The sequence below is a fragment of the Chiloscyllium plagiosum genome, unplaced genomic scaffold (assembly GCF_037043375.1).
Source record: "Chiloscyllium plagiosum isolate Xiang-an unplaced genomic scaffold, Cpla_swu_hap1 HiC_scaffold_3, whole genome shotgun sequence".
NCBI lineage: Eukaryota > Metazoa > Chordata > Chondrichthyes > Orectolobiformes > Hemiscylliidae > Chiloscyllium > Chiloscyllium plagiosum.
The window spans coordinates 19,458,811-19,476,149 of record NW_028270141.1 but is presented as its reverse complement, the minus strand read 5'-3'; the positions used below and the strand labels follow the sequence as shown (position 1 = coordinate 19,476,149).

The following is a 17,339-nucleotide window of genomic DNA, read 5'->3' as shown; positions in this document are numbered from 1 at the left end:
AGCTATGAACCTGCACTTCAAGGTCTCTTTGTTCAGCAACACTCCCTGGGACCTTACCATTAAGCGTATAAGTCCTGCTAAGATTTGCTTTCCCAAAATGCAGTACCTCGCATTTATCTGAATTAAACTCCATCTGCCACTTCTCAGCCCATTGGCCCAACTGGTCAAGATCCTGTTGTACTCTGAGGTAACCCTCTTGGCTGTCCACTACACCTCCAATTTTGGTGTCATCTGCAAACTTACTAACTGTACCTCTTATGCTCGCATCCAAATCATAAGAATAAGAATAATCTCCACACTCCAGGTACCTTGCCCATTCTGCTGTACAGCTGTTAATTTTCTTTTTTGTAATTGTTCTCTTTCTTATCTTGATTGAAAGTAACTTCATTAAAATTGTTGTATCGTTCATGTTTGGAGAATAGAGGTAAACCTGACTTTGAATCTGAGTGTAGATTGTCTTGTAATATTATCTTGTTATGCCTCTTAGTTGCAAGATGTAGTATGTGTGGTCATGTTATAATGAGCAAATTACTCATTATGGTCGAGGTTGTATGTGACTCTGAAGTTTATTTGAGGGGAGTGGCAATAGTATCAGGTTGCAGTTCAGTGTGTGCCTATGGATGTGTTGTCTGATGGCTTTGGTTGTGTCTTTATTTGGGTGGATTCAAGTGCGTTTTGCATTTGCATTGGCCTTAAGTTGTGAAGAGAATGTGTTGCCCAGATATTGCTAATGATCATTGACGATAGGTCAGGTAAAAGAATCTGATTACTTAAATTAATGTTCTCAATTCTTTGGCTTTAGTGTATGTATAATTTTCTTGGACTGGGTTCTTTTCCCATAGGACACAGTGAGGACTGCAGACGCTGGAGATCAGAGTTGAGAATATGTTGCTGGAAAAGCACAGCAGGTCAGGCAGCATCTGAGGAGCAGGAAAATTGACGTTTTGGGCCAGAGCCCTTCAGCAGGAAGGGCTGATCCTGATGAAGGGCTCCGGCCCGAAACATCGATTCTCCTGCTCCTCGGATGCTGCCTGACCTGCTGTGCTTTTCCAGCAACACAGTCTCAACTCCTTTTCCCATAGGTTGATGTGGGAACTTATGTGGCTATAACTGTTAGTAGTCCAGCATCACGCTGAGGTTGAATTTAATTCAGAAGACTTGACTTGATGATCCTTCATGACCAATAATTTCAAGGAGTGTGTCTCACAATGTTAACAAGGAGAATTGATGGAAGTAGACATATAGAATCACAAAGTCATACAGCATGGCATCAAACCCTTCAGTCCAACCAGTCTATGCCAACCATAATTCCAAATTAAACTAGTTCCACCTGCCTGTGCTTGGCCCATATCCTTCCAAATATTTCTTACTCATGTACTTATCCAAATGTTTTTTAAACCTTGTAACTGTACCCTTATTCACCATACATGGGGTTCATTCTTCACACAAACTACTCTCTATGTAAGAAAAAGTTGCCCCTCGTGTCCTTTTTAAATCTTTCTCCTGTCACCTTAAAACTGTGCCCCCTAATTTACAATTCCCCCGTCCTAGGGAAAATATACCTGCCATTCACCTAATCTATACCCTTCATGATTTTATAAACCTCTATAAGGTCACCCCTCAACTTCCTTTACCTCAGTGAAAGAAGTCCCAGCCAATCCAGCCTCTCCCATAACTCAAACACTCCATTCCTGACAACATCCTGGTAAATCTTTTCTGAACCCTCTCCAGCTTAATAATATCCTTCCAAAACAGGGTAACCAGAACTGGACACACTACTCTAGAAGATGCCTCATCAACATCCTATACAACCTCAACATAACATGCCAACTCCTGTAGTCAAAGGACTGAGCAGAATATGCAATTTCCTCTCTTTCCTCCACTCAAACTTGTAAGTGGCAGTTTTATCTTGCAATCTAAAACCATTTGCAAGGCTTTAATAATTATAGGATAGACATGGTTGGTTGTCATGCAAGACGTCAGTGACTATTATTACATTTTCAAACTGATGAGTCTCACTGAATGGATTTTTTAAGCAGTTTCTCATGTGAAACCATAGATTGATTTCTCAATCGACCTTTACAGTTCAGGGTAAAGTAAACACAGGAGAACTCTTTTTCTTAACCTTTTTGAGAGCCTTGGCAAATGAACTATAGTGAAAAATATAAAGAGGGAGGATTTGATTAGCATAGGTACTGAACACAAGGAAAAAAGTAAATGATCTTTACTTCTTAAATACAAGTTGCCAGTTTGTGAGGGAAGCCCCTCTCTAGGTTGCCTGTAAAATGAGCAACACAGAGGAGGAACGCGCCTTGACAACAGGTAATGTCTCATTTAGATGATTAACGTCTCGTTGCCACTCGGTCTCTCAGACTCCTAGGAAACTAAAAACTTTGCACAGATAGGCCCGCAAAGACACTTTGTCCTGGGTAATCCAGACAGAGGGCTCCTACCAACTGCCAGAATACACCAATATTAGACCACAAGACCATAGACATAGGAGCAGAAGTGAGGCCATTCAGCCCATCGAGTTTGCTCCGCCATTCAATCATAGCTGATAAGTTTCTCAACCCCATTCTTCCGCTTTCTTCCCATAATCTTTGATCCCCTTGACAATCAAGAACATATCTATCTCCATATTAAATATACTTACTGACTTCTGTGGCAGTGAATTATTAGGGAACTATGTGAAGCAATAAGATCATTACGAAAATCAAATGGACTTAATGTAACGTGAGATATTATACAAGGGTGCACTATACAAATTAACATTCTTTCTACCCCACTTTTACTTTCTTATTCCCTAAGTCTAAAAGAAATGCAAGCTTAGGTAAAAAGTGAAGAGTAAAGAACTTTTTTGTGCATTTGTGCACATCTAGCTTCTGAAAGTCAAAAAAAACTGGGGCAATGCAATTTAATTATGGATTCTGTTCCCCTGGAGTCCTGTGTTTTTGGCAATGGTCAGTGGTTACAGGGTTGTTATTGGGCTAGCTTTTAATCTCAGATATTATTGAATTTACATCTCACTGTATTGTAAAGGGATTTGAACCCATGCCCCTAGGTGTCTGGATTACTAGTCTATGACATTGCCATTACACCATTGCCTCTCACTTGACCCTCCCCTCAGCTCATCTGCGTTGTTGATGAGAAGACAGGTTGAATGAACGCTTACATTTTCACCAAACAGGAGTCAGATATTATTGAGCAGTCAGTTAGACTGTAGAATGCCATATGTGAGCTTTTTAAAGGAGCCTTGCAGCTATCAGGAATTGATCCAAGTTTTATGGTACCATTACCATGTCAAAGGCTTTGGCCTTAAAGCTTCCATTTGAGGTCATACCCTGTGGTTTTGGAGGCTCTGATTTATATTTGAGTTTTTGTCTTGGGGTTGTGCTGTCTTGGGAGTCTGCTTTTGTTTTTGCAGTTCAAGTTTAGCTAGGTTTGGTAAAACTCATTTTTAATTTAATATGATCAGTCCCTTATTACTGTTTTCCTACAGCTGATTACAAAGAAAGTTTCAACACAATTAGCAACATTGAAGAAATCGCTTACAATGCCATCTCCTTTACATGGGACATCAATGATGAAGCTAAGGTAGGGCTGGATTGCTGCGCTGCAGCACATTTCAATTTGTTATAAGGTGATGCAGTTTTCACTAGTCAAGGTGATATAAACGTAAATATTTAGAATAAAAACTAGAGATACTCGGTCAATCTGGCAACTTCTGTGGAGAAGAAACAGAATTAACGATTCAAGTCCAAAGACTCTTCAATGTAACTGTCCCTCAATTCAAAGAAGAGTATTTGATTCCAAAGCATGATCTTTGCTTCTGTCTTCAAAGTTGTATTTTCTGATTTTAGTTCCAATTTCCACCATCTGCAGGATTTTATGTTTATTTCTGAATATTTAAACTTGATTGAACTTCTCAAGTCGTTTCTACAACTTAACTTTCTCTTTGGGTTTAAGCCCACCTGGCCTAGAGCCATGAACATCTTGATTCTCTGTTGTCTCCTGGTGTCTGCTGTAAGATTGATTCAGCCTGGTGGTTTATGGATGCCACTCTATATTGGAATGTAATTTGGTGAACATCATCAGGAGAAGAATCTTCATTCTGGGCAAAATGGCGGAAGTGGGTACTGCAGATGCTGGAGATTAGAGTCAAGATTAGAGTGGTGCTGGAAAAGCACAGCAGGTCAGGCAGCCTCCGAGGAGCAGGAAAATTGATGTTGATTTTCCTACTCCTCGGATGTTGCCAGACCTGCTGTGCTTTTCCAGCACCACACTAATCTTGACTCTGGGCAAAATGTCTACTGCTGACTGAACAGTAACAGCTATGATGCTTCACCAGCAAGAATCGCAATGAGCAATTCATTAACAATGTTTTAAAGTTTTTAATTGAAGTGTTTGCAGCGAATTTAAAAAGAAGTGCAGGAACAAATTACTGCAGATGCTGGAATCTGTATTGAAAATGACAAATGCAAGAGATCACAACGGGTCAGACAGCATCAATGGAGAGAGAGAACAAGCTAACGTCTTGAGTCTAGATGACTCTTCATCAGGGCTGAAGTGAAATGTGAGGGCACAGATTTATGCTGTAGTTTGGAGGGGGTGTGGATAGTGGGTGTAGGGAGCAAAGATGTTGATAGTTCAGATTAAGTGATTGGAATGTGAGGATGGCAGGACAATGATGAGTCTCCTGCTAGACTTGAAAAGACGGTAAGTGGGATGGGGGGAGGGGAGGACATGGCAACAAGCTAAAAGAAGAGGAAGAAATGAGAGTTGATTCCCAATCTGAAGGTGTTGAACTCAATATTAAGTCCAGAAATCTGTAACGTGCCTAGTCTGAAGATGAGATGTTGTTCCCCCAGTTTGCTCTGTGATTTACTGGAACACTGCGGTATGGTGAGGGCAGACATGTGGGCATGTGAGTAGGACGCTGTGTTAAAATGACTGGCTACAGGAAAGTTGGGATCTGCTCTACATTGGGAGAAACCCAATGCAGGCTGGGTGACTGCTTTGCAGAGCACCTCTGGTCTGTGTGTAAGCATGACCCTGACCTTCCTGTAGCCAGTCATTTTAACATAGCATCCTGCTCACATGCCCACATGTCTGCCCTCAGCATATGGCAGTGTTCTAGTGAATCACAGCTTAAACTAGAGGAACAACATCTCATCTTCACACTAAGCACTTTATAGCCTTCTGGACTTAATATAGAGCTCAACACCTTCAAATTGTGAACCAGCTCCCATTTCTTCCATCTTTTAGCTTGTTGCCATGTCCTCCCCTCCCCCTATTCCACTTACTGTCCTTTCCAGTCTGGCAGTTAGACACACCATTCTTCGGTTATTCTGACATTCCAATCACTTAATCTAAACTATCAACGTCTTTTCTCCATCAGCAGCCTACACCCACTACCACCATCACTGCCCCTCCCCTCCCCCCAACAGGAGCATAAATGTTGTCCCCTCTCCACTTCACCACTTCAGATGAAAAGCCATCTCGACTCAAAATGTTAGCTTGCTGTCTCTCCATGGTGTTGTTGGACCCACTGTGGTCTCCAGCATTTGTTGTTTTCATTTTAAAAAGTGCAGACAAGCTGAGCTCTTTTTGTCAATCAAAGTTTGATTAGGTTCCCTACAGTGTGGAAACAGGCCCTTTGACCCAACCAGTCCACATTGACCCTCTGAAGAGTAACCCACCCAGACCCACTTCCCTCTGATTAATGCACCTATCACTATGTGCAATTTAGCACAGCCAATTCACCTGACCTGTACATCTTTGGATTGTGAGAGGAAACCGGAAGAAACCCACACAGACGCAGGGAGAATGTGCAAACTCCACACTGACAGTCACTCGAGGCTGGAATCGAACCTGGATCCCTGGTGCTGTAAGACAGCAGTGCTAACCACTGAGCCGCCATGCCACCCCAAATTTACCAGAAGCCATGAGGTGCCAGTGTTGGACTGGGATGGACAGTTAAAAATCACACAACACCAGGTTATAGTCCAACAGGTTTATTTGGAAGTACAAGCTTTCAGAGCGCTGCTCCTTCATCAGGTAGTTAATAGGGTAGGACGCAGAATTTATAGTAAAAGATCATAGTGTCAAACAACTGGTGCAATGTATTGGACAAACCTAGACTGCTGTTAAGTCTTTAATCACTCAGAATGGGGATGCGGGTTTCACCTGATTAATATGTAAATCCCAGAATTTCTTTCAAGTTACAGCCTTGAGATAACTTAAGGTTTTATTTAAAAAAGGTGACATCTCAGCTCAGACAGTGCATTCAAGGTGTGAGGTTAGAGTCTGTCTGTATTCTAACCTTGAGTCAGACCAGTTCTGTTTCCAAAGTAGGAATTTATAAAATGTCACATGGATTGTCTGCCCTCTGACCGTGTGCTATTTGAACAAAATAGAATCTATCTGCAAATACAAATCTGCAAAAAAAAACATGAACAGTTGCAGCCAATCAGATGAGCCTGAGTAATGGCGTTCAGGAGACTTTAACAGACAATTATGAATTGTTAATGTCTGTGTGTCTTGACTAAATAACTGTACAATGAGTTCTGTTTTTTAATTGGGAAAACTATGTGAAAGGTCAAAAGAAATGGGCGCAGGGCAGTGCCAAAATAATGAGCAGAGGCGCTTCCATTTGTGTAATCCTTTCTTACACACTCCAGCAGCATCTTGAAATGTTTCTTGGATGATGCAGGAGGCCCTGATCCAATGCATGGTGCTTTGATCAGTGGAGGAACCAACTTTGTGGCTGATGGACTCATATATCAACATGTCTACAAGTAAGAGTGATCATTAAGTATGTCTAAAATGTAGATATAATGCACCCAAACTGGGACCTGCTGCACACATCTTGGCTTGATGCTAAAAGCGCACAGGAGCTGAGCGTTCAGAGTACTGTTCCTTGGCTCCCTCCTCTCCATTCACTGAATTAATAGCCCATCACATTGAATCAGGTTTAATTTTGAAACCATAAGGAGAAGTGAGATTAGGATGTGGCTCCAAACTTTCCTTCACTTTCGCTCCTTTTCCCTCCTTGCCGTTTGTTCTCTCCTGTCCCTTCCTTCCCTTTTGCACTGCATTTAAAGAAAAGATTAATTAAAGTTAAGGTGAATGCTAGAACTTTAAAAAATTGTTTAGTCAGTGTCTGGAGAGATAAATTATTGCTTCGGGTGGAGAGCCTTCTAGAGAATTATTTACACTTTTCATGTGCTGTTGTAAATTTGACACCAGATTAAATGGCCATTATTTAGAGACAATTATCTTGTAAAGTGTAGGGGGCACCAGACCCAGTGTACTCGACCTTTTGTACAGGCTGTCCATAGGCAAATATTACTATTGACTTTAGAGTGCAGTGATTGTTGATTTTTAGACAGATACAGCGGCTATTTGGTGCAATACATGATCCCACAAACAAATTAAAGCCCAATTAGTCTGTTTGCCATGGTATTGTTTGGATGGGTGGGGGGACGTGGGGAATTAAGTGGAATATTGATTAGAACAGTTTCCTGTTACTCCTTTAGTGCCATACAATCCTTAATCTGTGAATGTCGGCAGCTCCTAGAGTCTGAGGGAAACCAGCTTCGACAGTGCAGTATTTTCTCAGATACTGTATTTTGTTGTGTTAGTCTACGTTAGGTGCTCAAGGTCCATGAATGAAGTTTGAACTTTGAACTCTTAAACCTTGAGGTGAGAGTACTACCAAGCAGCACAAGTTGACTTGTTCAGTTGTAATTGGGTAAATGCTATAAGCAGATCTCTTATGATATTGCTTATTTTACCATGTGTTAGACCATAAAATAAAGGAGCAGAATTAGGCCAATCGGCCCATCAAGTCTACTCCACCATTCGATCATGGTTGATATATTTATCAACCCCTTTCTCCTGCTTTCTCGCAGTAACCCTTGATCTCCTTACTAATTAAGAACCTATCTATCTCTGCCTTAAATACACTCAGTAATCACACGAGCATTTTGCTGTGCAATGCACAATATATTTATTATTCTGTTGCTGTGGTAGAATTGTGTTTAAATTTCACTATTCCTTAAAGACTATATATAATATATATATATATATATATATAATATATAAAAATAATTGATTGATTAATTGTTCTTTTGTTATTGCTGAATAAAGTTTGTCCTCATCATTCTTTCTTGAATTAGAAGAAAGACCGACTGGGATATTTTCTTGTAATGCCTGAAGTGCAGTGAATACTCTCAAAACTTTATATGGTTGGAAATATTTGATCTTATATGATGGAATATGGACGTCCTTTGCAGGATGACCACAAAATTATGTGTGAGCTGTTACCTGAACAGTTGACTGGTTAAATGTTCTGTTGTCTGTATTGACACTGTTTGCCAAGATTTTATTTTGCTGTTGTTTCTTCTGTCTCTGTCAGACACTTATTGAAAGCGAAACTTGATTTTCAGGTTTCTGGGAAATGAGGTTGTGATGTTGAGTTACTTGACAAACTGAAACTATAGTAATGCCACATTTAACTTGGTGATTGTGAGCCCTGAAAAGTGCAAACATTTGCAAAAGTGCAAATGAAAACTTCACTGAATCAAGTTCTCCCATTGCAGCCAATTTAAAAGCATAAGCTTCTCATTTCTCATCAGAAAAGATAACATTATACAAGTTGTTAGAGCTGATGCAAGGAGAAAGTGAGGTCTGCAGATGCTGGAGATCAAAGTTGAAACTTTATTGCTGGAACAGCACAGCAGGTCAGGCAGCATCCAGCGAACAGGAGATTCGACGTTTCGGGCACAGGCCCTTCTTCAGGAATGAGCAGAGAGTGTTCAGCAGGAGAAGATAAAAGGTAGGGAGGAGGGACTTGGAGGAGGGGCGTTGGAAATGTGATAGGTGGAAAGAAGTCAAGGTGAGGGTGATAGGTCAGAGTAGGATGGAGGCGGAGAGGTCAAGAAGAAGACTGCAGGTCAGGAAGGCGGTGCCGGGCTGGAGGGATTCGGCTGAGACAAGGTGGGGGGAGGGGGGATGAAGAAACTGGTGAAGTCCAAGTTCATCCCCTGTGGTTGGAGGGTTCCCAGTCGGAAGATAAGACGCTCCTCCTCCGACCGTCGCGTTGTTGTGGTTTGGTGGTGGATGAGTCCAATGACCTGCATATCCTCGGTGGAGTAGGAGGGGGAGTTGAAATGCTGTGCTACAGGGTGGTTGGGTTGGTTCGTCCGGGTGGCCCAGAGGTGCTCTCTGAATCGCTCCGCAAGTAGGCGGCCTGTCTCCCCAATATAGAGGAGGCCACACCGGCTGCAGCGGATGCAGTAGATGATGTGGGTGGAGGTGCAGGTGAATCTGTGGCGGATATGGAAGTTTCCTTTGGGGCCTTGGAGAGAAGTGAGGGGGGAGGTGTGGGCGCAAGTGTTGCACCTCCTGCGGTTGCAAGGGAAGGTGCTGGGAGTGGAGGTTGGGTCGGTGGGGGGTGTGGATCTGACAAGGGAGTCGCGGAGGGAGTGGTCTCTACGGAAAGCTGATAAGGGAGGGGAGGGAAATATATCCTTGGTGCTGGGGTCTGTTTGGAGGTGGCGGAAGTGACGGCGGATGATGCGCTGTACATGGAGATTGGTGAGGTGGTAGGTGAGGACCAGTGGGGTTCTGTCCTGGTGGCGGTTGGAGTGGCGGGGCTCAAGGGCGGAGGATCGGGAAGTGGAGGAGATGCGGTGGAGGGCACCGTCGACCACGTTGGGGGGGAAATTGCGGTCCTTGAAGAAGGAGGCCATCTGTGTTGTACGTATTTTGAACTGGTCCTCCTGGGAGCAGATGCGGCGGAGACGAAGGAATTGGGAGAATGGGATGGCGTTTTTACAGGGGGCAGGATGGGAGGAGGTGTAGTCCAGGTAGCTGTGGGAGTCGGTTGGTTTGTAGTAGATGTCCGTGTTGATTCGGTCACCTGAGATAGAAACATAAAGGTATAGGAAGGGGAGGGAGGAGTCCGAGACTGTCCAGGTGAATTTGAGGTCGGGGTGGAAGGTGTTAGTGTAGTGGATGAACTGTTCAACCTCCTCGTGGGAGCACGAGGTAGCGCCGATACAGTCATCAATGTAGCGGAGGAAAAGATGGGGGGTGGGGCCAGTGTAGTTGCGGAAGATGGATTGTTCCACATACCCTACGAAGAGGCAGGCATAGCTGGGGCCCATGCGGGTGCCCATGGCTACTCCTTTTGTTTGGAGAAAGTGGGAGGATTGGAAAGAAAAGTTGTTCAGGGTGAGGACCAGTTCGGTCAGTCGAAGTTGATGCAAGCCAACATTTAAAATGAAACTGCTAACATTCAACACTAAAACTTGCCCCGTTCATTAATTGTGTGATATTGAAGTCAACTAACTTAAATTGGGGAGTTATATTAGTGGAAATTGGTCAAGCACTCAGAGGCATGAAAATATTCAGATTTCTCAGAAATGTAGTCTGGGCACACTGTGGAAAGTTCTGAGTGAGAGAGTTTAAAGAACATCTTCAAGGCTGGCTCCAGGAGCAGGGTGAAGGAAAATCAAACTACTGCCTCTACTTCAGTTAAAACCTCAGACTTTGCTGAGAATAAAAAAATCTAGGAATAGACTGGGACTGTTTTCCCTGGAGCATCTGGGGCTGAGGGGTGACCTTATTGAGGTTTATAAAACCATGAGGGGCATAGACAGGGTAAATAGACAAAGCCTTTTCCCTCGGGTGGGGGAGTCCAGAACTAGAGGGCATAGGTTTGGGGTGAGAGGGGAAATATTTAAAAGGGACCTAAGGGGCAACCTTTTCATGCAGAGGGTGGTGCGTGTATGGAATGAGCTGCCAGATGAAGTGGTGGAGGCTGATACAATTACAACATTGAAAAGGCATCTGGATGGATATATGAATAGGAAAAGTTTAGAGGGATGTGGGCCTAGTGCTGGCAAATGGGACTAGATTGGTTTAGGATGTCTGGTCAGCATAAATGAGTTGGACTGAAGGGTCTCATTGCCGTTGTACATCTCTATGACTCGAAGACTCATTGTGATCCATTAAGTGACTGAAATTAGTTCAGGCGATCACTCTTGCAATTAATCTTTGTATGGGGTACACCAGCCAGAAGTGGGTCCACTATTCTCTTGGCCTTGGCTGAGGAACGGTTGCTAACTTCATGTAAGCTGTCAGAAAAGGTCCCTCTGGATCAAAAATTGGAAAATAGAGAAAGAAATGTCCATTCATCGAAAGTTAAAATCATAACACGATCTATCTTTACAGAGAGAAAGAACACCTAGTGTTGTATATGAGTTTGAAAAAAGATAAGGAGTGCTATAAACACCCCACAATGTAAGTATCATATGATATGTGGAGAGCTTAGGATCTTGAAGAAGTGAGATTTAACAACTGGTCCTCCTCAAAGTCTCTAACAATGTCTATCGTATCAATGTAATTTATAAGTAGTTGCTCACGTGCAATAAACTATATCTTGTCCCCATCTCTTGGGTGGTATGGTGGCTCAGTGGTTAGCACTACTGCCTCACAGCATTAAGGACCTGGGTTCAATTCCCACATTGGATGACTGTCTGTATGGAGTTTGTACATTCTCCCACAATCTAAAGATATACTGGACAGGTGAATTGGCCATGTTAAATTGTCCATAGTGTTGGGTGTGTTAGTCAGGAGTAAATGTGGGGGGAATGGGTTACTCTTTGGAACTCAATGTGGACTTGTTGGGCCGAAGGGCCTGTTTCCATACTGTATGAAATCTAATCTTGTCAGCTACAAGAGACTGCTAGTTAGGCAAGGAAGTGTTTTTTCTCTACCACAAGTCCAAGCAGGTCTACACCTAGAGGATAGTGGCAGCAACCTTCATATTGAACATCAGATCATGCAGTGTGGTGACCTAGTATGCCCACATCACAAACAAGACGTGAAGGAAGGGATGCTTTATATAATCGGAAACAATAAGATGAAATCATTTTACCCTTGTCTATCGGTGCCATAATTTACCCATTTTTCCATGTAGGTTTTTTTGACAGTGTGTATGTCCACAGCTATCCTACATTTAAACATTCCTGAAAAACAGAGGTCTATATGAAAACTCGCTAAACAAAAATCATTTTCTCTGGAGAAAATATGTAATAAGTTGGGCTATATTTCTGACCTGCAACATTTTGAATTAAGAACCTATTTTTATGTATTAAATACAGACATGTGAAGTAACAGACGGTTGTAAAAATGTTTTTCAATATGTGATATGGGAAGGTACTTGCTTTGTGAACTAGCATTTCCAGTTTGATGGAGATTGACGATTAGTTGTGAATTTGAAGAAGGTTTCCCTGATTTGTTAGCTAATAAGTAAACTGATCCATCTTTCAAGTGTACACAGTGATAAAGTTTTATTTTACTTTCTTTTGGTAAATTTATCATTAAAAATACTGCCGTGAGAGCCTATTTTAGAAACATTTTTATTTGCTGTAATGGCATACACTAAGATATGCAGTACTGCATAATTTTTTTTCTTTATTCATTCACGGGTTGAGGGCATTGCTGGCCAGCCTTTATTTACTTCCCATCCCTAATTGCCCAGAGGGCAGTTAAGAGTCATAGAGTCATAGAGATGTACAGCATGGAAACAGAGCCTTCGGTCCAACCTGTCCATGCCGATCAGATATCCCAACCCAATCTAGTCCCACCTGCCAGCACCAGGCCCATATCCCTCCAGACCTGTCCTATTCATATAACCATCCAAATGCCTCTTAAATGTTGCAATAGTACTAACCTCCACCACTTCCTCTGGCAGCTCATTCCGTACACGTGCCACCCTCTGTGTGAAAAAGTTGCCCCTTAGGTCTCTTTTATATTTTTCCCCTCTCACCCTGGAGGATGTGGAAATATTAATGTTTTGTGGCTCAGAAAAATGTAGGCTGTGGTAAATTGTAAGTGCTTTTGATTCGACTTGGCAGATTTCAGTTCAAATCACTATGCTCAACAGCCCTTACACTCAAAACTGGGTTTAAAGTTGGTTCAGTGAATATCATTGGTCACAGTTGGATTTAATATTTGTGCACGTGGTTTTGCCATCATGGGATGAAGTCTCCAAAGTCAGCCAGCTAATAGTCTCAGTTTTTGATATACTAGTGATGCTTGAGATTTTATATCCAATTTTTATAGTTATATGTTTATCCATTGCCAAATAGTTCTGACTTGGAAATATTGCTACTTGGAGCCTGAGAAACTAGTCCATGTACTGCAGTGTATTCTCCTTTTGCCTTTGTTTTTCAAAACTTCTACATGCACTGTAGCTGGATGAACAAAACAAATTGTCATTTGTTCAAACTGAATTGCCATTTAACTCCTTGCGGGTGGTAAAAGGAATGCTATCATTGTAAGCTGTGCTTGGCTGGTCTTTGTGTGATTCCCATTGAATCAGATTCGCATTGAACAAAGTCACCTGCAGCATTGTGGCCTCTTGTGTTTCGATTTGTAGTTTTTATTGAAATAAGGGCAATTAAAACTTCTTTAAAAAGGCCCCCAAAGTCTCTTGTTACTAAAAGTTGTTGAAATTACCAAATAAAAATGGGTGTGTTTGTGGTTTCTGAGAAATGAAAGATACTTTGGTACGTTGGAAGGTAATGAGAGAACAGCAAATAATAAAATAAAGATTGTGGTTTTTAAAGGGGCTTTCATGGCTTGCAAACAAAACATCTCAATCTGCAAACATGGGTGTATATGATGTCAATGTAAATAGACAATCACATGTCTTGGAGCCAAGAGACCTATTAAAATAACAGTGCAAGCTAGTTATAACTGCCAGGGCAGGAAAAGTTTAAATAGCAGAATGTATAGACAGGCTTTTAAAATTTTCATTTAATACAGTTAATGGAGTCAGTACAGGTGTTTAGTATCAGGAGTTTCATTTTTAATGTTGTTTCGCACCAGGTCTGACAACTTGTATAAAATCATCTTTTTCTGTCTAATGACAATACAGGAGAAGATATTCCTCTGACATGGGTTGCAAAGGGAAAATCTGATTGTGATGTTTTATTTCAAATTGTACGTTTTAGAGTTCACAACTACTACAATGAAGTTTTAGCTTGTCAAGAAACTCAATATCAAAAGAAGCAGCATTTAGAAGCAAAAGTTTTTAAACTATTTGGGAGCCAGCCAGGGAATTGTCAATAGTTAATGTTCTTAGTTGGTATAGTCCAAGTGTTAATATTTTATATAAACTCTGTGAAAAGTACAATATTAACTCTAAAGAGAGAACTTGTGTTCAACTGTTAACTGATTGATCCCTGTGTAACATTAGCACACACAGGATTCTCAGAGTGCATGAAACTTCCATTGAAGAAAAGTTCTGCATATGTATTTTTTTTTAAATGTTTGCATTTGCTATATCTATGGTCTGCTTTAGAAAAAGGCTTTGCATTGTGAGGCCATGACAATGGACTAAGTTGCAGAGTTCTGTACTGAGCCTTTGGATATTGCAAAAACATCAGTTGTCATCAAACGCAGCTGAAGATTACTTAAATTTCCTTGGACAACCTTTTGTTATGTGTTTCGAATTATTTGGAAAAGATTAACAGGGGCAAGGTGTGAATGGGTCGGGGCAGAGGTGGGTGTGGGGAGTAAAGTGATAAAAATGTAGAAGGGAAGTAGAGTCAATATGAATGCTTGTGTCTGGAGTTTGCAACCAATTTAGTGTTTTAAAGCAGATGTCTAGTGTTTTAAATCCTATGCTATATCTGCCACAATAAAATGGAGTTTGATTGTTAATGCTAAACTCATTAACATAGGTGTTCCAGAACCAGTGGGTCTAATGAGCAATTCATTATATCGTCTGAGCTTCCAGTAAAAATCCACACCTAATATTTAAGATGACTATTTGTCAGCACAGACCAGATGAGAATTCATTCTTTGGAGGACTCCATTGACCAAACCCTGGCTCCTCCCACCTTACCCAATAAGAACCAAATCCCAGTTGGTACACTGAACAGTAATAGTAAAAAAGTTTAAAATCACTTTCAACAAAGGCTGCAAAGGATCAAGTTATAATTTGGGTAAAAATGCAACAGAATTATGCCCTAGCCAAAAAGTTTTAATTATGTTGGCAAATTATATAGATTAGGCTTTTAGTCTGTTGATTATAGAAGATTGAGAGATGATCTAATTGTTCGTCTTGAGAGACTTAAAGAATTCAATAGATTAGAGAGAAACTAATTGCTCTTTCCCAACCCACCTTTACTCCCAGAAAGACTGTTGAGGCTAGCTCAACTGATAGTTTTGGCATTATGATTGATAGGTTTTTGTGGGTATGAGCATTCACCAACCATCTCTCTGTATATTTACATCAATAAACTCCTCATACCATTAGCAATGCCAAACACTGTATTTCAAGAGCATGGAGTTTAGTCAGGTAAATGAGATGTTTATTAGCATATGGCTTCTGGAACCCAAACTAAAATGGAGCTGGAATAAAATTAGTTTCGAAAAGATAAACTAAACCACTGTAAAGCTTTAGAAAAAAAAAGCAGCATATTTAGAACAGAACATACTTTTTATATTTAAAATACTGAAGCCATCATCATATCATGATTTGAGATTTTGATAAAAGCAAAGCATTTTGAAGTTGAAAAGTTTGTTTGTGGAGCCTAGCATTTGTAATAATCAGGCAATTCTGTGATATGCAGGTATTTGAGCTTACAATAGGTAGAAAACACTTGTTCATTGAGCTCAAGAACTCTCCCTGCCACATAGACAAAGGCAAAAATCCAAAATAGCCATTTGAGCACATGTGCTTTGGACCCTTTGCATATGTAAATAGGGCAGCCAACTCCTATTGGAGACCCCCATTGCAAGATTGAATCACCTAAGTCAGAAACAGAATACCTCCTGAATGCACATTGAAAATATTTGAACTTCTGTCGGACCTGGCTCCCACCAAATGTAACCATATTTTCCCCCTCCCTTTAGACCTAGCCCTTCCCAGTCTTCCAGTTCCTCGCCACCAACCTTTTTCATGAGTTGCCTGAGGGAATCACAGGCATTGGCACTCACTCCAATTGTTACAGTCTGGCTCAAAGCCTAAATTAAATGCTTTTCACACCACAGGTTCCACCATGATTTGCAAGTGATGAGCATGAATTTCATCTCTGATGTGAATTGGCTTTAGTGGCATTTTTCTTCTTATTGATATTCAGAACAAATTGTTTTACTAGAATGTGTTATTTTTTAATCCTTTTTATTTACAAATGTGGGAAAAACTGAGCTTTATTTTGTAGTGGCAATTGCATTACATTGAACATTAAAACACTTAAAGCCATGAATGCAAAAAAGGCATAATTTCTTTGCCTCAAATGAGTGTATAAAATGCTTTTTAGTCTAATTTTTGGATCAACGTTTTTAACTCACATTAGTGAATAGTGGACAAGATATCCTTATAAGTAATGAACACAAAGAACATGCACCAAATTGTTTAAATAATCATGCCAAAATTCACTCCAGAACAGGCTACCTTGCATCCACGTGCAAGTGACATTCAGATCATCCAAATGCCAGGCAATGACCATCTGCAACAAAAGAAAATCAAGCTGTACTCAAAATCCAACTGCATTATCATTGTTGAATCACCCACCATCATCCTGAGTGTCAAAATTGGCCAGGAATTTAATTTGACAAATGTCTGACTGTACAATTATGTTTTTCTTCCACTCAAAGTGAGCTGATGCAGTGACTTTCAACTTGAACATGTGGGGTCTATAGTGAAAAGTCCCCATTATTGGGCATAGGCATCATGATACAAGATAAACTCCTGTTCTCAAAGAAATGCAAGGAGTGTTTCAGCTTAGGGCAGCCTGCACTTTTAACCCTCTTGCTGTGTACAGCCAGAATTAACTGTTGTTTAATGGTTGCAAGTGTCAGCAGCAATCCAAAATCCTAAATTGATAGGATCAGTTAATGCTGGTGTGCATCTCTTAAAGGGGCTGAGGACCTTTGGCAACCTTGCAATTATGTCACTGAGCTGCACATCACTGGGTATAAATATCAGAGTGTGGGCATTGTGAGAACGGTCTAGAAGGAACACTTAGTAAGACACACCAGAGTGAGGCTGTCTGAAAGTCGCATAGAGAACACTGGACATAATACTCAAGGAAGATACACTAATGCTTACCTACTGCAGCAATGTCATCGTCTATGGTCATACACCAATCGAAAACCAAGTGAGGGCAGAGTTGATGTGCTGCTGACAATGTAAGTGGTCAGTGTGCTGTCGATGTCGATTTGAATAAATCTACCATTAGAGATCTGCCATATACTTAGCTTTGACAATACAGAATGAAATGAGGTTAGCTGTCTTTTGAATAGAGCCTCAG

At 41.1% G+C, this 17,339-nt stretch overlaps 1 protein-coding gene across 3 annotated transcripts in view; it reads left to right on the top strand.

Annotated features, from left to right (window-relative positions):
• The window catches only part of LOC122541331 (grainyhead-like protein 1 homolog), a 122,740-nt gene that overhangs the window by 48,778 nt on the left and 56,623 nt on the right, over positions 1-17,339 (top strand). For all 3 annotated transcript variants that reach the window (XM_043678020.2, XM_043678014.2, XM_043678006.2), the window contains one exon: positions 3,500-3,594. In XM_043678020.2, the coding sequence (XP_043533955.2) occupies positions 3,500-3,594 (95 nt within the window). The remainder of the gene's footprint in view (positions 1-3,499; positions 3,595-17,339) is intronic.